Genomic DNA, 22,970 nt, shown 5'->3' on the forward strand with positions numbered 1-22,970 from the left:
CTGCCACTTGTAGAGTACTCCACACTTTCAAGAGTTTAATATCAGTGGAATCATATAGTATGTACCTTTTCTTTTAATCTGGCTTCCTTCAGTATTGGGTTCATCCATGTTGTTGCATATATCAATAGTTCACTTCTTTGTATTGTTGAGAAGTATTCAGTTGTAGAGTTTTACCATATGTTTTTATTCACGTGTTAAAGGATATTTTGGTTGTTTAAAACTTTATGTATATTACATAACACAGAATCCTGTGAACATTCTTATGTATACCTTGGTATGGATATATGCTTCCTTTAGAGTGAATACTTAGAGGAATGAGATATTTCCAAAGTCTGGAAGAGTTCATTCACCTCCATTTGCTTCCTAACACATGCTTTGGTCAATCTTCATTCCAGCTACTGTAATACATGTGCAGTGGTATCTCATTGTGGTTTTAATAATTTTTATTTCTGTAATGACATGATGTTCATTGTCGCATGTGCTGTTGGCCATCTGTATATCTTCTTTGGTGAAGTGTCTGTTCAGATCTGTTGCCCATTTCTAAATTGGGTTGTTTCCTTAGTGTTGAGTTTTGGGAGTTCTTGGTAGCTTGGATACAAGTCTTTATCACATATATGCCCTGCAGGTATTTTCTCCCAAACTGTGACTCTTTTTTCTTCTCTAAATGGACCTTTTTCTTTTTTTTTTTAGTTTAGTTTTAGTTCTAGATTCACATAAAAATTGGATAGAAAGATCCCATATACCCCACGTCCAGTTTCCCCTGTTATTAACATATTAGTATGTACATTTGTTATAACCAATGAACTGATGCCAATACATTGTTATCAACTAAATTCCATAGTTTATTCAGATTTCCTGAGTTTTCACCTGATGTGCTTTTTCTGTTCTAGGATTTCATATTTAGTTGTCATGTCTCCTTAGCTTCTCTTGCTGTGATAGTTTCCCATCCTTTCTTTGTTTTTGATGACCTTTACAGTTTGAGAAGTGTGGGTGAAGTATTTTGTAGGATGGCCCTCTGTTGGAATTTAATGTTTTTCTCATGCTTAAGCTGGGGTTATGGGTTTGGGGGAGGAAAATCACAGAGGTAAAGTGCCATTTGCAACACACCATATTGAGGGTACATACTATTAACAGGATTTGTGACTTGACATTGACTTTGCTTACCTAGCTGAGGTAGTTTGTCAGGCTTCTTACTGTAAAGTTACTCTTTATTTCTATTTTTCCATATTGTACTCTTTGGAAGGAAGTCACTATGTGTGGCTCATATTTAAGAAATGGGAAGTTGTGCTCTCCCTTCCTTAGGTCAGAGCACTTACATAAACCTTTTGGAGATCTGCACAGATTTGTCTCTTGTATTAATTTAATCCTTTATTTATATAATATGGACTCATGGGTATTTATACTTATGGTTATAATCCAATACTATTTACTATTCAAATTGTTCCAGGTTTGGCCATTGGGAGCTCTTTCAGTTGGCTCTTTTATATTATTTCCTTAACTTTCTGGCAGTATGTTCCAGGCTCATTTTGCCTATTTCCTGCCCAGTCCTAGAATCAACCATTTCTCCCAAGAATCCCTGGTTCATTTTATTGAGGAATGGTAATAGAAATCAAGCTAGATGTGCTCATTGTTATTGGGGTATTGTTTAAGTACCCTCAGTGTAAACTAAGCTGTGTATATATACCTATCTGTAAATATTTCTTTACATAATCAACTATATCTATATTAAGCTACACAAGTTCATCCTGATGTCTTCAACTCTAATCCATTACCACAAGGATCACATTCTCACCTGCTACCCTTCCTTATCTGTAAATTCACAGTACAGCTGTAAGAAACCTGACTCCCAGGTGCCTGGGTGGCTCAGTCAGTTAAGTGTCCGACTCTTGATTTCAGCTCAGGTCATTATCTCACAGTTTGTGAGTTCGAGCCCTGCATTGATGCTTGGAATTCTCTCCCTCTTTCTCTCCACCCCTCTTTATGCCCCCCCCCCCAAATAAATAAACACTAAAAAAAAAAAAAAAAAAAAGAAACCTTACTCTTACCATCCACTATACATTTGCTTAATTGTTCAATTCTAGTGTGTGTGTGTGTACATATATATACATATATTTACATATATATATGTGTATATATATATATATATATATATACACATATATATATGTAATTGTTAATATATGGGAAACAACATTATCTTCCTGGAAGGAATCATATGCAGTTCTTTTGCCTTTAGTCTTACTTCACACATTTCCAGAGTTACTTAGGTCAGTACCAGCTGCTCCCCACCCCCCCTTCAGTGAGGTGGTTTCATACATTTGTAATACAGTTCAATCTTTTTGCCATAGTCTGCATTCCTTGCTGGGATTGCTTGACTACCTAAATGATTTTTAAATTTGCATACATTAATTTTTACTTCGTTGAATAGCTCTGTTTTGGCAAATACCTACTGTCATGAATCCACTTTACAGAATAGTTCACCCTAAAAATCCTTTGTGCTTTACTAATTCTTTCCTCCACCTTCCTCTGGACCCCACAATCAGTGATTTTTTCATAATGTGTTTATAGTTTTGCCTTTTCCAGAATGTTATGTAATTAGGATCATACAATATGAGTCTCTTCAGACTGGGTTCTTGCACTTGGTAATATGCATTTAAGGTTCTTCCATGTCTTTTTGTGGCTTGACAAGTTATTTTTTTTATCCCTGAATAATATTTCATTGAGTAGATATATCAGTTTGTCCATTCACCTATTGAAGGAAATTGGTGATGCCTAGGAGTGTGATTGCTGGATCATTTTATATGACAAGTTTAACTTTGTAAGAAACTACCATATTTTTTCAAAGTGGCTATACCACTTGATATCTTTTTTCTTCTTCTTTCAATTATGGCAAAAAACACATGACTTGAAATCTCTCCTCTTGACAATTTTTGAAGTGTGTAGCACAGTATTGTTAATTCACTGCACATTGTTGAGCAGCAGATCTCTGGAACTTTTTCATCTTCTACCACTGAAACTCTACCCATTGAACAGCAATTCCTCATTTCCTTATCCTCCAGTTCCTGGCAGTTATCATTGTGCTTTCTTCTTCAAGTTTGACTACGTTAGATACTTCATAGAAGTGGAATCATGCAGTATTTGTCCTTCTGTGACTAGCTTATTTCGCTTTGCCATAATGTCCTCAATGTTCATTCATGTTTTAACATATGACAGTTTCCTTTTAGGGGGCTGAATAATATTCCATTGCATGTATATGCCACATTTTCTTTGTCCATTAATCCATCAATGGACATTCAGGTTGTTTCCGCCTCTTGGCCATTGTGATTAATGCTGCAAAGAACATCGGAGTGCAAATATCTCTTCAAGATCCTGCTTTCAGTTCTTTTGGCTAAATACCTGGAAGTGGGGTTGCTGGATCACATGGCAATTCTATTTTTAATTTTTTTGAGGAGCTCTATACTGTTTTCCATAGCGACTACACCATTTGAGAGTCCTACCAACAGTGCACGGGGTTCCAATCTCTCCATGTCCTTGGCTGATACCAGTTACATCACAGATACACAAATACTTATCTTGTGTTGGCTTCATCTATAATTCTTATAGCAAATCCTAAACATGTTATATATATGTTTGTTATTTTTCTAAAAAAGCTGGTTGTCCATTTATTTTTTCCATTCCATAACATAGTCTTCTGGAAATAGTAACCAGGGTAGGATGTCTCTACAATTCTTGGCAGCTCTGCAGGCCAAAGGTCTGCTGATGAAGAGCTGATCCCAGGTATTTTGCTGGATGGGTGTTAATGTCGTCTCTAGGCTGGAATTTAGACTCTCACTGAAAAGCTATTCTGCTAACCAATTAATGGATATATGAACTTCACACCTTCAGTCTGTTCATTATTTTCTTATCAACATATTATTTCTGAAGGGACACAATGAGTTTGGAGGTTGGAGGTCTTCAAATTAGGAAAGACTGACAAATCGGCCAACTCTAATATTCATATTTACAGTGGAGGTTTTAAAAGAAATTTGACATAATGCACCTCATAAATGGATGCTATTAAAGTCCATTTTAGGCATCAGCTTTGAATACAAGAAGATTTAATTTCTTCTTTTTTTCATAATATATAAACACTCCATGTGTCCAAATGTTTGTAAGGTGTATCATCTTAAAGAATTTTTTTTTCCCCCAAAATCAAAGTGGTACAGAAATAAGCTTCTGGAAAAGTGCTGGTATTTTTTCCCCAATTGTTGGATAATACTGCAAAGAATTTCTTCCAAATAAAGGGATTTTGCTTTGTATTAAATTTTACAATAAAGACTCTCAAGTGGTAGATTCAGAATTCTAAACATTTTTAAGGATTATAAAAGGATTTGCATGTTTTTGAACATAGTACAAACTAAGCTTTTTATATGTAGGCATTTTTAATAAAAAAAAGTTTTATTTGTGTTTTAGGAATAAACAAGCTAACATAAATTGTACATATTTACAGCATTCAACTACATTTCAGAAGCTGCACAACGGCGTTTGTGAGTATAGCTGGTGGTTTTTGACACCAACTTTCAAATGTGTTTTCTTTCATTTGCTGAAACATTTAAAATCCTGTAGTATCAGAACAAAGAAAACAGCAACTTATTTTGTAGCAAAGCCACACTACTAACAAAAAATACTGAGTGAACTACAGTCCTGTGACTGCTAGAGTATCTGTGAGTCCTGATATCGAGAGCACAAGCGTTTCTTGTGTCCATACCTGATTGTATGTAAGTTGATTTTCTATTTTACAAGAATACATGATTACTCCATGAATGATTAGGAATAGAAAAAAGGCCATGAAAGGTAAAAGGGTCAGGAATCAGAGGACACTGAACAGTTTCTTATTCACTGACTCACTGCTTAGAGGGAATTCTGCTTCTTTCATGTGTATAAATCACAGTCTACAGGCTTCATGGATTTTTGTCCACAGATAGTTTTTGAGATAGCAAAGTCATAACATCACATACTTCAAGCACTTAAAAAGGAATTAATGAAACGGTTAGGATATTTTAATCAAATCCCTAACAGAAAGATTACAGTCAAACACTGTATGAAAGTTTGATTTCAAATGTAAAAAGCAACCACAGAAAATCTCAAGTTTCATTAAACACAACAGTAGTTTCAATCAGAAAATGCAGCATATATTGATACAAAATAGAAACTGGAATTATAAAAGCAAGGAGTCCACCTTTCTTTTCTTGGCATTTTTAAAACCTATCCCATTTCATTAAAATGTATTTGGTTTCCAGAAATACTTATTCTTGCCATATAGCTTTTCTAGTGGTCTGATAGGCATACAAAAGTATTATCTGCTTATGTAAGAAAGCAAATGCTTATGTCGAAAGAACAAAAGAACATTAATATGTTGTAATTTATGTCTCTTTCCGATTAAAGAAGTTCTGCCTGCTGAAAAATAGGGAGAAAGGGATTATTCTATTTACAAGAACTGTGTACTACCAATCAGGACATAAATTAGCTAACTCATGTTCGGTAGGAGGGCAAATAGACGATTCAGCAAACTGATTAGTGGGGACTTAAAAACACAAGGAGTAAAACATTTAACATATTCTAACATATTTGGTGGGTTAAGCATAACAGGTTTTGAGAGGCAACATAAGGTATGAATTTTTGTGTGTATGTAGCACCTGCTTTTGAAAGCCCCGGCTATTTAGGACAGGGTGCTATGAATTAAAATAGCAGGAGAGTGGTTTGGAAAGTGTAGCTAATTTTTGGATTCAGTCAGGTTTTAGGTGAGGTGGTGCCGAAGAGGTGTTCCATTGCTGGCAAGAATAGAAATTTTCCCATTCTTTAACCTAATGAGCCCTGCTTTCCCAAACCTCCCGAATCACTGTGAAAAGATCTTTGCCTCAGGTTGAGTGTCCTTGGGTAAAGTCACAGGAGATGATGGACAGCCAAGAGAATTTTTCAAGCAAGCCACCCTAACCCAGATGTGTTTCTCTCAAAAACAGTTTTATTTGTATTTACACAATGTTAAAGTTTCCCGTTTACATTTTCATTACCCTTTTAAATGACACAACAACATTATTTCACATTAGCCATTAGGTTCCCATCACAATGGCACAAAATGCTGCCTGGTGGTCAAAAATAAAAAGCTTCTTTAAAGATGTCAAAAAATTTTTAGTCCTTGTAAACATTTAGAATTTCTGAAAACCTCATGCAATCTTCACTTTGGAATAATGCCGCATGGTAGTTTGTATCGAGAGGGTTCACGGCCCTCTCTAAAATAAGGAGTTGAAGCAACACAGTCAATAAATATATGCGTATCTAATCACGAGCATTCCCTACCTAGTAGTGGATGTTCTGAATATGAAATATCACTGTATTTAATAATTCTGCTTTCCATGACACTGCAGTGAGTTAGAATAATCAAGGGGCTTCCCTAAAAATGTCTCAGGAGCATTGTCGCAAAATATAAAATATTTCAAGCTTTATCCAGTGAGTATTTTAAAAAGATGTAGGAAACAGATTAACATGAATTGATTTAGCTTAAAAAAAGAAAAAGCAGGTACACTGCAATTCAATGTATTTGGGGGAATATCAAGTAGAAAAATACGTTATCTCGTAAAACTGGGGTGGCTGGTTGCCACTCTGAGGTAAGGCTTGCAAACGATATATTTCTTTTATGGAAATTTGTAAATAATATATAGAACAGGAGAACAGGAAAGTTAACAATTGAAAGAAGGGCTGCAGAAAAGGTATTTCTCTGCACATCTATCTTATGCAGTCTTGAGGGACCATGAAGAACTGCCCATCTCTCTTAGTTCTAAACCTTCTGTTCATTTCTTGGCAGAAGTGAAATCTTGTGTGCAGTACCCTCTGGAAATGTCCTCTTATAATTCATGCTGCAGTGTTCCAATTAGGCAATACAGTCCCAACTTTGAGACCCCATACAACCTAGATGCAGAAGGCTTTGAATAAGGCAAAGGGGAGTATATGGGGGGAAAAAATGAAACTTCCAGTGAAGAATTTCCTGTTTCCATAAAGTTAAAGCAGTCGGAATCAGCATGGAAAGTTCAGTTATGCCAGCACTGGTAGAATTTAGAATGGTGTTGTTAAGATTCAGCCTGTTTAAGTCCTAAGCAATGAGGAAAATCTTAATGGCCACTTTGCACAGACCCAAGCCTGGTTTCAACTGTAAGTTTGACTGTACTTTTTATCTGTTTAGAGATTGTAGACCTAGGCTCTATGGAAGTAAAATAAGTTGGGGGAGGGTGTGGGTGGCACCTGTTTCACAAGTTATTATCTGTAATCCTGAAGTACTGTCCCTAGGAAATCTTTCTTTTCCCACATTTACCAGTGTAGGCCATTCAATCAGTACTTACAGACTGTCTACCACGGACAGAACAGCAAATGCTTTGGGCAATAGAAAAGAATTAGAAAATGGGGCATTTACCCTTAAGGACCTTATTTTGGGAAGCAGAGAGTGTATATTTCAAGACTACCAGAAGATACACAAATTCAACATCTATTATTATTGACTAAGTGGCCACAAGAACCGAGGGGGTGCTAGCAGGAGAGTAAACAGAATGAGGAAAGGTTGGCTGCTCATGGATGGCTTTTTGGACGATGTTGCCTTGATTTATAATCCAGCGTTGGGGAGGGGCAAGGGAAGAGGAGAATCTGGGCAGTGGAAAAGAAATGTAAAACTTCAAACAGCAGCGAGCACACTTTGGGATGATATGTGGCTGTTGCTGCAGTAGATATGTGAGGATTAGTTTGCTTGAAGCTGGGTAAGGGGAACAATGAGAAATAAAGTGAGTGTGAGTAATGGAGAGACTGAGGTTGGGCTTAAGTGATTCACAGGGAGCCAAGGCATATATTTTCTCCAAGGTGTTAATATTAGCTTATTAATATTTCCCATACCCGCCAGGGATGGGAATTATGAGACTCATAACTAGTGTGACTATATAATCGTTATCTAAATGGACAGATTTGAGAGTGAATTGTGGTTGTCTTGGGGAAACTGGGGCATGTGGTCCCCTAACAGTAACGTTATCCAAAAAAGAACTGGGCACACCTCAGGCTATTCAATTGTTGCTGGAGCTATTCCTTCTACACTTTCCCTCAAGAGAATAATGAAAGGCTTTTGTACGTCTTGGCTGGGGGTGGGGGGGGGTGCGGTTGCCGGGGAGGGAGTGTGCAAGATGGAGGAGAAGGATAAAAAAAGAACAAGAATATTTGGAAATTGTTCTCTTTCTTCCTACTCTCCTCTTATCTTTGAACCACCCAAAACCTGGATCATCAAAGTACAAAGCATTAGATCTAGGCAGTGTGGTTAGAATAGACATAGCTTTGCCTTTACAGTCAGGAAAAAGAAAAAAAAAATCTCAGATTGAATAGTAACTCTGTCACTAACTAATTATCATTATCAGATTTGGGGTAAATCATTTAACCTATTTAGCCTCCATTACCAGATATTGGTAGTGTCATCATAATTTTCATAGGGTTGTAGGGTAATGATTTTAAGATCAAATCATGAAATTATGTGTGACAAGGTCTTTTCTGATACCTTAGACCAATGTGTGACAGTCGTGTTTGGATATCTACCCCAAAGCCATTCTTCCTTCTTTTTGTTAACATATTCCATCTTTTATTCCCCCTGGGCAACTCACTGGATCAATGTTGTAAACCCATCATGATAATTTCATTCCTTTTATCAGTGACTGGTTCAGGAATGGTTGTGTAATCCAACCTTGGCCAATGGAACAAGAAAGATGGCTGGGAGGGTTTTGTGGGGAAAGATTTCCTTGCTTTTAAAAAGAGACCTAAGGCAGGACTTTCCCTTGTTTCTGCCACTTGATACGAGTACATGAGTGTAGCCATTTTGCAACCACAATGCGTGCCGATAACATACAGAGTTAGGAAGAACTGGTCCTGGGAGGGGTCTCAGGTCCTGGATGACATCATTGTGCTATTGAAATAACCCAGGAACCACCCTGCTTCTGCACTTACTGTTACATAAGCTATCATTTTGGTTAAAGTTACTTTTAGTTGCATCTTTTGTTACTTATACCTGAATGAATCCTAATGGATATATATATTAATAAGTATTAATCTCAATTTGGTGAGAATTTGAAGACTTATAAATGCTTCCTCTGTTTTTAAAAAGATGACATTAGCTATGAATGCATCTCAAAAGTGTAAAATATGAGAAACCTGAAAAAGAGAACTATTAGTTCTCTACTTTAAGAGCACACCTGCATATAGGAATGTTGGAACTGTGAGAGGTCAAGCAGCAGAATATTAGGCTAACTTTACAAAAAAGAGGCCATCTCATTTGTAGACTGACCCAAAATGGAAGGGAGGAATTTTTAGGCACTCTCCTAACAATTCTGAATGGTCAGGGGGCTCTCAGGAGAATTCATGGGAGCTTAGAGTTGGAAGGTATCTTCTGAAAAGGGGGAAAAGTTAAGAATATCCGTGTGCAGGAATCACACTGGGGGTCATGTTCAGAGATTGGAGTGGAGAGGGTGCATGCTTTAAAAACATGAATAGCTAGAAGTGTTAATCAAAATTTAATAAGTAAACTTTCAGTTTTGTCAACGTTGTGCCTAAAACAATTGGCAGATTGAACTAGTTAAGAGGGGAATAGGAGGGTGGTTGGGAAAGTGGGGCAGGGAGAGCAGATAAGAGATTCTGAAGACCTGGGATCTTTTCCAACTAGATGGGAGGTCTCCCCTTGTCTGAGAGCTCAACCCTATCTGGCTGCTCCGCCTACAGAACCCAGACAGTGATGGGGTCTCACACTGGGGAGAACACTGAAGGGGACTGTAGCAGCATTTCTGCTCAGATGCTGCCTCGAGATAGGCTCTTCCACTATGGAGGGGGCATTTCAGGGCTTTTCCTGACTGAGTTGCAGAGAATGGCCTAAGGGATCTACATCTTCCAGAGATCTAAAAACAGGGACCACACTGATTTATGTTATCTGAGACTCCCCAGTGCTCTTGAAGGGAAATATTTGTAGTATAGACCATTATTAAAATTGTTAAAAAAAATTTTTTTTTTTTTGCCATCTGCCTGTAAATTTAAACTTCTAAACATTTTAGCTTCAATGTAATTTTAAAGGAATATGGACAGGTATTGGATTTGATACACTTGACACCAGATGGCCTACCCTGATGACTTACTCCCAAAGATATACAACAAAGAATATTTATGGGACTGTTTTAGCAGAAACTACCATGCTCCTATATCTTTCTGGTAACTTCCTGCACAAACCTGTTAAAATGCCCTTTGAAATTTAGTTGGCAACTTGGTTTCCAACTAGTTGAAGTTTGGAAGGGAACGTGGAAGTCATCTGATGGCTGGTCTTCAGTCATACGACCAGGCAGTGGTAGAGGCAACATAAAGGCCAGGTCATGCAATTCTAAGTCCGGGTGTTTTCTGCCCACTGTCATCTCCCTCTCTCCAGCACGCAGCTCATTTACTGTTAACTTTTTAAAGTTATTCTGTACATTGCTTGGTATATGTTTGGACAACTCTCTGTTCTCCAAGTATAGGAATGCTGTTTGGAGGCAAAAGATGTTCTACATACTTGGGAAGGGCAATTTGGACAAGTTTGCATTATGACTTGTCTTACTACATTCCATGTCTGCTAGAAGGCTCAGGGGGAGTCGGTGGGAGATGCATGGACGTGGAATCTGTAACAGGAATAAGCAACTGAAAAGACAGTGGGTCAGGTTCCCAGAGGATGGTCTGTAACTAGTGGTGTACTCCATGAATGAGAAACCATTCTGGAAGGAATAATGATAGGTTTATAAAAGGTGTACAATTAAGGCTAAAGGAGGGCATGAGAAAACAAGTTTGATGGAAAAGAGCTGATACAGTATGAACTCACCATATTGCACCTAGAATGTACAGGGCTGTTCTTATCATCAAACTTTGGTGTAGATAATGTGAATTTTCCTAGGTTTGAGCTAAAGACTTTTATTTCCACTTGATTTTAAATTAGGCTGGGAGAGACAAGGTTTATGTAAACAGGTACTCTTTCCAGAAAGGACAGAAAAGCAGAAAAGAAAAATAACCCAAGGCAGTTTCAGAGGAGGCTACCATGACGACACAAGCTACCTCCGAAGACCTGCTAAAGGCAATAGGAATAAGAATTTGGGGAAATTATTAAAGTTCATTGTTTTCATGAATTCAATTGAAGATACGCAAGGTAAGTTTAAAGCTGGAGCTTTCAGCTACGCATGGGCAAGATAACTTAGGAGGTCTGAATGAGAAAGAGGAAAAATGAATTGGTTTCTTTGGGTTAAGGCATAAGGTTGGATGGCATACAGCACTGGGAAGGAACAAACACAAGAGAGGTAATCTGTTTTACACAGCCACACGCACACAATGCACACACATAACACATTTTAATGATTTTCACCTATAAAAAAGTTGTATTGGAAAATGTCCCCCCTTTTCTGTTTCTCTTCAAAAGGAAACCCAGGGAGAGATGAAAGCCAGACAGCAATACTGATTGCTTTTATTCATCCTTTGGCTTCTAACGTGAGCTGTTTTAAGCAAGTGAATCTGTGACCCTGTGTACCTAAGGCAAATGCATCATGTTATTTGGCCTCTCTTTTTATTGATTTATGTTTCTGTTGTCTTCAGAACAGGATATGCAGGTAGAATCATTCATGAGAATGGTTTTATTTCCAGCTGGTTAAAAAATATACTTATTTTCCCCACACTGAATTCCTACTGAAGTCTGATGAGTGCTGGTTGCTCCAGGACCTGCATGGTCTCTAGGGGCCAGTCAGGAATGACCGTGAGACCCTTGATATACCAAAGACTTTTTGATTAGGAAAAATGAAACAAAACAAACAACTGTTAGGCCTCTACAGTTGAAATAAGGAAGTTCTTGCTATCAGAGAGGTAAAAATAAACTCAAAACTCTTTACCCTTACCCTTCTAGGAACTTAGCATTTTCTGGTTTGCAATTCTTCTATTAAAAAGGATTTCCTTGCAAACGTTGCTTGTGAAATTACAACCTTTAACAATTAGGTTTCTGTCAGTTTAGTTGATTTCAGTTATATAGAAAAAGCATGATTCACGTAAAAGCACAATGGGTTCTAGACCTAGAAATTGACTAACCTTGTTAGTTCCATCGCTGGTGGACACTGATTGGGACATTTTGGAGCCAGAATAAGTCTCCAAGCACATAGAATCTTTACACAAAAAACTCCGCCTTGCTAAATTCCTAACTCCAAGAAAGATGCTGTGTACCCTAAAATGTTACTAAGAAACCAATCTATGTCCCAGCTTGCTAGGCTATTCCAAATTTCTGCAGACACTATCACCATCTCTGGGACTGCCAGCTTGCATGGAAACACATGTTATGGCTGAATATCCCACCATTCTGAAGTCTTTTTCAAGAATACTAGGACTTGGGAGACATATATATGAAAATATTTAATCACCAGATTCTAAGTTTAACTAGCACATATCAAACACATCCCGGACTCCCAGTTGAAAAATACTTGCTTTAATTCCCAGTATTTCTCTTTACCTTTTAGAAATGTGACATGGTTACTTCTGAATCTTTGCAGGATGAATCGGCCAGTTGGTGTTATCAGTGTCATTCGCTGTCTCTTCCTTTTTTCCTTCCCATCATTTGGACATTTCACTGTTTGTTTACCCTGATCAAACCCATCCATTCACTTCTTGTCTTATTCAAAGTTCTGGGAAACATCGTGGAAGGAAAAAAGGTAGAAACTAAAGCTATTGGTGCAAATGATGCTTTGGATTGCCTGTGGATTTTGAACATCCCTTCCATTCCTGACCCCTCAACAAGCATGGATGATTTGGTATTTCACTATATGAGTAGCCACGAATGACTGATAGAAACACCCCTGATTCTTCATGATACAGTTCCAGGAGCAGCTCGCTACAGTTCCTGTCTCTGCTGGTGTGCCATCCCTAAGCCCCAAGGGAGTACAGCCTTCTCCTCAGCTACCGTCCCTTTCTGTGGGGTTGGGGCGTGAGGCAGAGTGACGCAACTGCGCACGCACAATGGCAGAGAGAGAGCAAGAGCTAAAAAGATTCTGGTTTGGGCCCACATCACTAGTTGCTTCACTTCGGGAATAAAAGCAAGTGCCTCATAAGCTTACGTTATTTACAATGCTCGGATTGTTCAAACATCCACCCAAAGCCGAGGACCACCACACAACAAGGAACAATTCAATGAACTATGTACAGAATTTACAAGGAAGTTTACATAATATTCTACATTCCGTTAACAAGTTTACCTTTGTTTGCTTTCCTGAAACTGAGATATTTGTTCGTTTTTCTGTCTTTTTCATCCCAGTAATTGCTGATTGAACCAACACGAACAAATGCTTGCACATTCCTTTTTCCTCCCTCCTGGGATATAGGATTACATTTAGTTTAGGAAAAAAAAAAAAAGTGGCACATCACCCTTTGGTGAGATACTATTCAAAACTGTCCATATAAGAATTCGTGGAGGTCGTTTCCTTCTAGCATGATAAATATATTTTGCTTGTTTGTTTGTTTAACTTGGCGAATTTCAATTGAGCTCTTTCTTAAAGAAGTATTCGTGAAGGAGTCAACTGATTTTGGAAAGATGGCATTTACTCAACATTTCTGTAGATTGTACATAATGTTTGTTGGCTATCCTTGGATCCATAAACCAAACTTTATTCTCTGCACCACATTTTTCTCTTTGCATTTTCAAGATCTTTCATTGATTGTAATGCACAATAAAGATGGTGTATATGATATGAAAACACATATCATTTAATCAGCAGAATTACCAACCAGTCTGCTGTTTCTGTTTGGCAATATAGAGGATTGAGGCAATAATCCTGGATAATTTAAGCCAAAAATGTGTCTTTATCTGGGTCTGCCTCACAAAGCTGGTAAGCGTAACACACGTGTCACCTCTATTTTAAGCCAAGGAACATGAGTAGAAAAAATGTGTAGTCGTCGTTGTCAAATGAAAGATGAGGTTCTGCTGGGTCTACACAGGTTAAATCTATGACACAGTGTATGAACTGCGAACATGGGGTCCCCTGAACATGACTGTGGCAAAGGAGAGTGAGTCTGTGCAATTTTCTGCCTCTGCTGCCACTTCAGTAATGCAGGAGATTATGGCTATTTTCATGGCAAAGATAAAACAACCCAGTAATAGCAGGAGAGTAACCCCTCGATAATGTACTGATCTGAATCTTTCAGAAGTGGGGACCGGTTTGAGGGCACTTAGGAATGTCTAACAATTTTTATGTATTATGTACATCATTTAGAGCAAGACAAGGGAGAGAGGCAGAGAAGGAAGCAGTTTTTTTTCCCTGCACTGTTAAGCCTGGAGGGAGTTTGGGTGGGGGCCACAGAGGAGGGGATTTGGCTGAGAGGTGTCCTAAAGAAGGAAGTGGGGACAAAGGTCATTAACCAGAAATACATCAGCTTCTCCATTTTTCAGGCTACCATTGCCTCTAAGAGCTATTAACAGAATTTGCACAATCCTGTGGCTGTGCCCTCTCTAAGCCTACGAAGACATATAATGATACCATTTTGTGCCTGATGGTAGATTCAGGCTTACTAATTTTGCAATTTACAAAGGCTAAGATATAAGATTTAAAAATGTTCTATTTTTTCTCAGAGATGCTTTACATCTGAACTACAAGCATCAAATTCTTTAGACTTTTAAGGCAAGATAAAAAAATTAGTAAAGATATAAATTACCTCAATCTTTTCCAAGGAGAATGATCTAAACAGGTGAATAAAGAAAAATTGTTTTGTTAAGGAACATAGATCATAGATACTTCCTTTCTAATTTAGCATTTCATCCTTAAAAGCTTTTTAAAAAACTTTGACATCAGATGATTCATTCCTGTTGAGCATCAGCCCAAAGTCTACCTTCCTGTGTTTAAAATACACAGTATTTCCTGAGTGGTCATTGGGAATATTAACCTTACAGTCACCGGCATGGGCACCTTCCATTCTATTTGGGCATTTCATGATGGCAAAGCCTCTTTCCATGCCAAGAAGTAGTCAGTTTCAAAATGGATCCCTTCATCCCCAGAGGCTGGAGATTTCCTTGACCATGGAACTGTGATTATGCAATTGAAAATCTAAATGAGAATTTGGTCCCCATACCCTACTAATTGGTTATGAAACCATTGAGATAATTTTTCCAGTAAAAGCACAGTTTTTATATTCTTACTAACGTATATTGTCTTTGGCTATAACCATTCATTTATTTTAGGTTTCTCTTTTCATTTTGCTTTCTAAAAAGAGTATCTCAAAACTCTGTCCCCTTGGGCTCATCAGCAGGAATTTGGCCTTATCTTTCCAATTAAGACTGTAATTTCTAGCAGCTGATGCTACTGTCAACACGGACCCTCATCACAGCCTTAGGGAGAAAGCCAGATCATCAAATGATGCAATTGTCCTTATTATTACCTAAACCCATATTTGACAGCGAGGGGTCAGATCCCCAATTGCCTCCATCACTGGTTGGTTGTTTTAGGGTTTCACTCAACCTTGTGAATGAACATACAGAATTCTTAAGATACTCAGGGTGAAAAAAAATTAATGAGGCTTTCATGACATAAAATGTGATAAACCTCAACTGTAGCTGGTTAGACGTGTTTAGAATTGTGTGTTGGGCTACTGAGGGATGCCCCTTCTATGACGATCATGGCCACAGTAATCCGTGAGCAGAGATAAGGCAGAGCAGTAATGACTGCTGATTAATGATTAATGAGTGCAGATGTGTTCTATGCTTTAGGGGCTGGTATAAATGTTTGAAGGCCCAGTGATTTTGTCACGGTTGTTGATATCTGTGGTTTTCCTATTTTGAGATTTTTCTTTAAAAAGGTAATCCGGCCTCAGATGAGAGTGACAGCAAAATGGGTGTATGTGCACTTCCGGAAGCATTCATTTCCTACTTTGGAATGCAGAGCTCAGAGAGGTGAGCGCTAAGGTTATTAGCCCGGGGCCTGTGCAACAAGGCCTGTCACCATTAGGTGCTCTCTGGAAGGCTAAGAAATATATACTATTTGATTTAAGATTTGGCAGTTTAGGTAACTGCCCAGGCACCCTTTTCACAGCACATAAGTCTTGCCTTCCTCGTGGAAAGGGCAATGTGTTTTACACGCAAAAAATGCTCACCAGCCCATTATTAAAGCCCTCCTCCCCCATTCCCTTCCTCTCACTCTCTCTGGAGCAGGAACTAAGGAGATGTGAAGGCATGGCTTCAGGGCACAGAGGCAAGTGATTCCAGGGTAATAAAATGAGTTCAGGGTTGCTCATTTGAGATAGTCAGTTAAATAAATCTCCATTGCCCTGAGACTCCTTATTCTCAACAAGAAGAGAGAAATGTTCTCAATGGCCACCAGGATGGATTTGAGTGTTAATTTTAAATCTGCCTGCAAGTCTGAGAAAGAAGCGGGTTTTTTTTTGTTGTTGTTGTTTTGTTCTGTTGTTGTTTTTCATAATATCCAGCTTAATGGTGAGGTGAAGATGGCAGGTTTGGTTTGCACAACCTCCATCAGCCCTTGTCAATCCCTCCCTCCTCGCCCGTGGAGCTGGGACCCCTTCTGCAAGGGCGCTGGGGGGGCTTGAGGCTGGAGGGGAGACTTCCTTCCTCTTCTAGGCTCCTCTTATCCCCCCTTCTTCCTGGAAATCTGTAACTTGTCAATGGCTTTGTTTTTTCTTCTGAGATCCTGGAAATTGTGTTGGTTTTTTGTTTTTGTTTTTGTTTTTGTTTTTTTTGGCAGCATGAGATTGTTACAGTTTACCAGGAAGCAGTGCGCGCGGAGAGCTAGGTCCTGTTTTCCTTCTCATTTTAAAAAATAGATCAAAAAAATCCAGGGCCAAAAGATAGGACTGCTAAAGATCTACCTATATAACTTCTCTCTTTGTGTGTGTTTGTTCTTTGTTTGTAAACACGGCAATTAATAGAGCTCTGACAGAGCTGATAACCTGGACCACAGTAGACTGGAAAAAAATAGAGTTTTCTTTGTGGCGTGTGTGTGTGTGTGTGTGTGTGTGTGTGTGTGTGTGTGGTTTTTGGAAGTAAACATGGTGCAGTAATAAAATTGATATGCAAGACCTCAAACCAATCGGATGGCTGAATCTCTTACCTCAAAAAAGCACAGCAGTGGCGCTGCGGGGGGCCTGTGGGGTCAAAAATCAAAAGAGGAAAGTAGTCGTTTACGAACCCTTAGGACAGACCTTAGTGTACATAGTAAAGCCAATAAACGACGTTAAAAAGAGAAAAGGTGATGGGGAAGAACATTCGGGACCACTTGTCTATGGAGTTCACATCAGTCAAGTCGGGGATCTTGACTTTGAGCTGCGAGGCGCGCCTGCGGATGCGCCCCTTGCTGTGCGCGCCGTGCCGCTCGAGCGCGCGCCCGTACGCCTCCCCGCGGCTGCTCAGGGGCTTGCGGTACTGGATGCTGGCGCTGTCGTACGAGTACATGCTGCTGGCCTTGGGCTCGCTGACGCCCGTGAGCACTTCCGAGCCGCTCGTCTCGTTCTTGATCTCCAGGGTGCTGAGGAGGATGTTGCCGTGGACGTCCACCTGACGGGAAAGGACACGCTCAGGCCCAACTGCCGGGGCACGGTCTGTGCTCGTGACCCTGTAACTACTGACACCGCAGCCCACTCTTTAAAGACTGTCGCTGGACGTCCGGCTCTGCGTGCCTCCTGCAACCGGATCTAGCATCTATGTATCTATCGTTGTCTGTTTACCTAACCTACCGCTGTCTAAGCCATCATCTGTCTGTGTCTGTTTGTGTATGTATCTAGTCCATCACCCGTCTATATCCGTCTCTGTCTCATCCGTCATCTAGCTGTCTAATCTGTCTGCCTATTTAATCCACCATCTTTTTGTCTGGCTAATTTACCACCTACCTAATCCTATCTATATCTTTCTATCTAATCCTTCATCTATCCGTCTACCACTTATCTACTCTACTTATCCAAACTGCCACCTATTTATCTGTCATCTATTTATTTATCATCTATCTAATTACCGTCTGTCTAATCTACCGTCTGTATAATCCACAATCTATCAATCCATCATTTTTATGTATGGCATTTTTCGTGTTACAAAAGTGGCACATGGAAATATGTAAAACTAGAAACAAACAGGAAACAAAAAAATAAGAAATAGAAATTTATCATTTCACTTTTAGAGTTCATTATTTTTAGTATCCTGCTAGCCACCTTCTGTTTTTTCTACTTACAAACACGGACTCACCTGGTATGTTTTGGTCTACAATATGCTTTGTCACTTAATAGTGTAGCATGGTCCTATTTCCATGTTAATAATTATTCCTCTGTGATATCACTTATTAACAGCTTATATGGATAGAGCATAACTGGGTTGATCTATTGTGAGATGCGAAGGCTTGTTTTACTTTTGCGGTATTATATAAGCAAGCCTACAAGGGACATCTTTTACGTAAACCTTTGTCCATCTCCCCAGTTATTTCCTCAGGCTAAACTGCCAAAAGTAGGATTCAGGGCTCAAAAGGATATGACTAGCTGTACTTTGACTTTTGCGTCTCCCCCATTATTTATTGTTGCTTCGTGCCGTTCCAGTAGTACCTACCTCAGATTTCCTGATTTTTGTCTGTGCTATGCCCACACACATTTACGGAACTCCATACGTGAGCACATTTGGCCTGTAAAGTGGCTTTGTTTAACTTCAAGCTGATGCACTTTGCAAACTGATTTACCTTGAGAGGACATGCTTATTCATACAAAGGAGTTTGAAATACTTCCAAGGACAGTACAGGCAGCTGTGTTTAAGTCCAGTGTTATTAACACAAGTGCCTGAGTTACAGTAAGTGGTCTATAAACGCTTTCAAATGAAATTAATCTCAGTAAACACTTTTGAGTGTCAAAGGTATAGGTAAGGAGACAAAAAAAAATGGGTAACAAAGAAAGACAGAGTAAAGTGTAGGAGGTGGCAAAGACAGACAAGGAAGGAAAATAGAAGGAAAGGTGCAGAGAGTGGTGGGGTGTGAGGCTGGTACATCACAGATGAGAGAACTAAGATTTATTGAGTGTCCACCCAAAGCCTAGCATTATGGTAGCTGCTTTGTATACCTTGTTTATCACTTGCAACAGGAAACTGCCTCAAGTTTACTCCACTACGAGAGCTGAGATTACAACTTGTGTCTTGTCTGTTTCAAAGCTTATGTGCTTTTTACTGAGAAAGGACCGCTTCATAGTCCTTAGCCTTCACCACATCCCGCAGTGAACTTAATGATGCATTTGATAGCTTTAAGCTCAGAGGTAGTTGGAGAGAGAGAGAGAGAGAGAGAGAGAGAGAGTGACTCAATCTGGCCTCTCCCTCCACTCCCATCAATCATTTCTTTCTGTAAAGTATTTGACTCTAGCCTAATTGAGCTACCTATTATGCCCTCACTGGCACCTTTACTGGCTTATTTATTCGGGGAGTTATTATTAATTTTGTTGTTAAAAACTACTCTTTATTGAATCCTACTACATAATTTATCTCACTTATTTCTTATAACAACCCTATGGAATATATAATATTATTCTAGTTCAACAGATAGGGAAATAGAGGCCCAGAGAGCTTAATGGCCTGCAATTAAACAAGGAATAAGTGCCTAATATGGGATTAAAATACAGGATATTCTTTGTCTCAAATATAATTTTCCCTCTTGTTTGCGTGTTAATCAATGTATTTTCTTTAAGGCTCAATTTAATCCTAATCCTTGTGTGTACCTGTGTACCTTCCCTGAGTATAGTAACTTCAAAAACCAACTTCCTCTCCCTCTCTCAGGAAAGCATTGTTGAGTACTTACTCTGTGCCAGGCACAGTGCAAGGTGTCAGGTGTGTGTGTGTGTGTGTGTGTGTGTGTGTGTGTGTGCGCGCGTGTGTGTATGTCTATGGATGAAAAGTCATGCATATGAAAGTTTACATTATGAAAGAGGATGGTAGGGTTGAAGTGACATGGAACAAAGTGCTGAATCCATTAGAAAAGGGACTAGAACCTTAGAAGATAATCATGGTGTCCATAATTCTGTTAGGTACTATGGTGTTTCAGTTAAGAGTATCATAAAACATGGATTTTGTCCTTGAGATAATAATCTCCTTTGAGGGGTGCCCGGGTGGTTCAGTCAGTTAAGCATCTGACTCTTGATTTCGGCTCAGGTCATGATCTCACAGTTTCGTGAGTTTGAGCCCCGCGTCCGACCCTGTGCTGACAGCATGGAGCCTGCTTGGGATTCTCCCTCTCTTTCTGTCCCTCCCCCACTTGCACTTTCTCTCTCTCAAAATAAATAAACTTAAAAAAAAAGTCTCCTGGGGCGCCTGGGTGGCGCAGTCGGTTAAGCGTCCGACCTCAGCCAGGTCACGATCTTGCGGTCCGTGAGTTCGAGCCCCACGTCAGGCTCTGGGCTATGGCTCAGAGCCTGGAGCCTGTTTCCGATTCTGTGTCTCCCTCTCTCTCTGCCCCTCCCCCGTTCATGCTCTGTCTCTCTCTGTCCCAAAAATAAATAAAAACGTTGAAAAAAAAATTTTTTTTAAAAATTAAAAAAAAAAAAGTCTCCTGAGAGATACAAGAGTATCTTGTAATACAAGATAAAATATACAAGAGTAAGTTATACGAGAGTAAGATATAATTTTGGGAGTGAAAAGAGTTTTTAACCAAATGCTAAATGGTACAGTATAGACCATGATTAGGGGTTCATAAAAGTCTGAAGGTCAAGGAAGGCTTCATGAAGGAGATGCAACTTATACTAGGCCTTAAAGACAGAACAAAGGATTGAGAGGTGAAAACTGTATTCTCATCCTGGGTTTGTTATTAAATCCATTTCTTCATCTATAAATAAAAGGTTTTCACTAGGTAATCTCAAGGGTTTGCTTCTGATTTTTGGCAGTCTTTGGTTACAAATAACATTCCAGGCAGAAGACACAGCATACTAAAAATCAAACCAAACCAACAAAAAAAAACTTATAAAATTGAATCACTTCTTCTGTACTGTATGCATCATTAAGTTCCATTATTATGAAATCTCCCTAAGTAAACAAGTTGCTAGAATTTAGAATCTGCCAGTGAAACATAGAGATGCTCCTCATTAAACAGAGGTCATGCAAAACTACATTTTATTAAGATATTTTGGTTAACTTTGGTACAGATTCTAATGCACCTATAAATTGCATGATGCTTATTTATTGGTTTGTTCAAATCCCTCAAAATATTTTGTCATTGGGCTAGAAATCAGAGCTGTAAGTGATTTGACATATAAAGGAATGAATCTGGTTCTATACCTACCCATGAAAGCTGACTGCATTACTGTGTAGTTGAATCAACATTACTGTGTCCCTTATTAGGAAAATTTAAGAAGTGTCATATAACGCTTATGATCTATCTCCAGTCTTTCTCCTACACAGTCTAGAACTTATCCTAAAAGCCAGTGTTACAGACTGTGTGTGTGTGTGTGTGTGTGTGTGCGTGTGTGTGTGTGTGATGGGTGCTTGTGCATTTCTCCTGAAGTGCGTTTTCATTCCCTACCTTTTAAGCTTTTTGCTACTCGGTAAAGTGATTATGTGGTCAGAATACCACTGGTGATACCAGCAGGTTTCTGGTTGGCTCTGGCCTAACCCCTGTCCTTTGGAGAAGAGTGGCTTTCCTTTTACCTCAACAGTAGAAAATCACCCAAGGTATCTTTATATCCACAGCTGGCACAGCTTTCCAAAAATAATGTCCAGGGGGAAAGTGGTCTTTTCACATCCTCAGAAACAATAAGGAGCCATGTCATAGATCACCTCAACATTTGCAATGGTTAAATGCTGCCTAGTTAATAAGAGATCAGATCAACATCTGCATTGGGCATGGTCTAAGCATCAAGGATTTTTAAACCTTGAAACAGAAGGAAGTGAGACAAATGAAAATGTCATTACAGTGGATTTCCAGGGCATATACAGACAGATTTCCTAAAGCATTCATTGCTAATGTTGAAATAGCTGTTCGTTTGGATAATCACTCCTCATGCCTCATGATGCCATAAAGGAAGAGACTTTCCACTCCAGTCCCTGGGAAAGAAGCTAAGGGGTCAATACTTCCAGCTTATTTTCCCTTTCTCCTCTCCCACTGCTCCCCACTGGGCATATTTGGGAGAAGGAGGCAGGCATACTTGGCTCCTTGTCTTCTGAATATTGTTCTCCTTCTGATCTGCTTGCAGAGAAGGTACAGTCCAGTTAGGGATGTGCATGTTGAACTTGCTGCATTGGTGAGTAAGGCCTGTAATTGTCAGGTGGTTCCAGTGATTGGGGAGATAAACCTAATAGTGGGGTGAATTACTGCATTATATTAACTACATATTCCTCAGACCAACATCACTGATTTTTTTTAAGTTTAGATCTATCATTAAGCCTAAACTTAGAGCAAATGAATAAAGTCATAATTAAGACTTCAGGAGGACCGGGGCGCCTGGGTGGCTCAGTCGGTTGAGTGTCTGACTTCAGCTCAGGTCATGATTGTAACTTAGAAATTCTGCCTGAACTTCCAGCCTGCCCTGCAGATTTCACACACAAGTGTATGAGCTAAGTCCTTAAAATAAATTTCTTTTTATATGTATATTGATTCTGTTCTGTTCCTATTGGTTCTGTTTCTCTGGAGAACTCTGGCTGATAGAAAGGGTATGACAAAAATCATGAGAGTCGTTTTTAAATGACTCAAGTCCGGAACACATTGATGTGATGGCTGTATTTCTTCCCTCAATAGAACCCTGAGCAAATGTACAAATTCATATTCTAGCTTGGGGCTAGCCTTTCCCCCACCCCTTCCAACTCACTCCCTCTCTCCTCTCATTCCCAACATACGCAAACAGTGCCGTAGGCTGTGAAAAATGTTGCCACTCACTGAATCGAACTGTTCTGGATATTTTCAATATGTAAATAGAGCAGAACTCATTGCAGTGTA

The 22,970-nt window shown here is 39.2% G+C and overlaps 1 protein-coding gene across 1 annotated transcript in view; it reads right to left on the reverse strand.

Moving 5' to 3' along the window:
- Positions 1-5,983: 5,983 nt before the first annotated feature.
- Positions 5,984-22,970, reverse strand: part of GABRB1 (gamma-aminobutyric acid type A receptor subunit beta1) — a 384,785-nt gene continuing 367,798 nt past the window's right edge. The window contains exon 9 of the mRNA XM_027056332.2: positions 5,984-17,587. Coding sequence (XP_026912133.1) covers positions 17,237-17,587 — 351 coding nt within the window. The 3' untranslated portion in view covers positions 5,984-17,236. The remainder of the gene's footprint in view (positions 17,588-22,970) is intronic.

The sequence above is a fragment of the Acinonyx jubatus genome, chromosome B1 (genome assembly GCF_027475565.1).
Source record: "Acinonyx jubatus isolate Ajub_Pintada_27869175 chromosome B1, VMU_Ajub_asm_v1.0, whole genome shotgun sequence".
NCBI classification, from domain to species: domain Eukaryota; kingdom Metazoa; phylum Chordata; class Mammalia; order Carnivora; family Felidae; genus Acinonyx; species Acinonyx jubatus.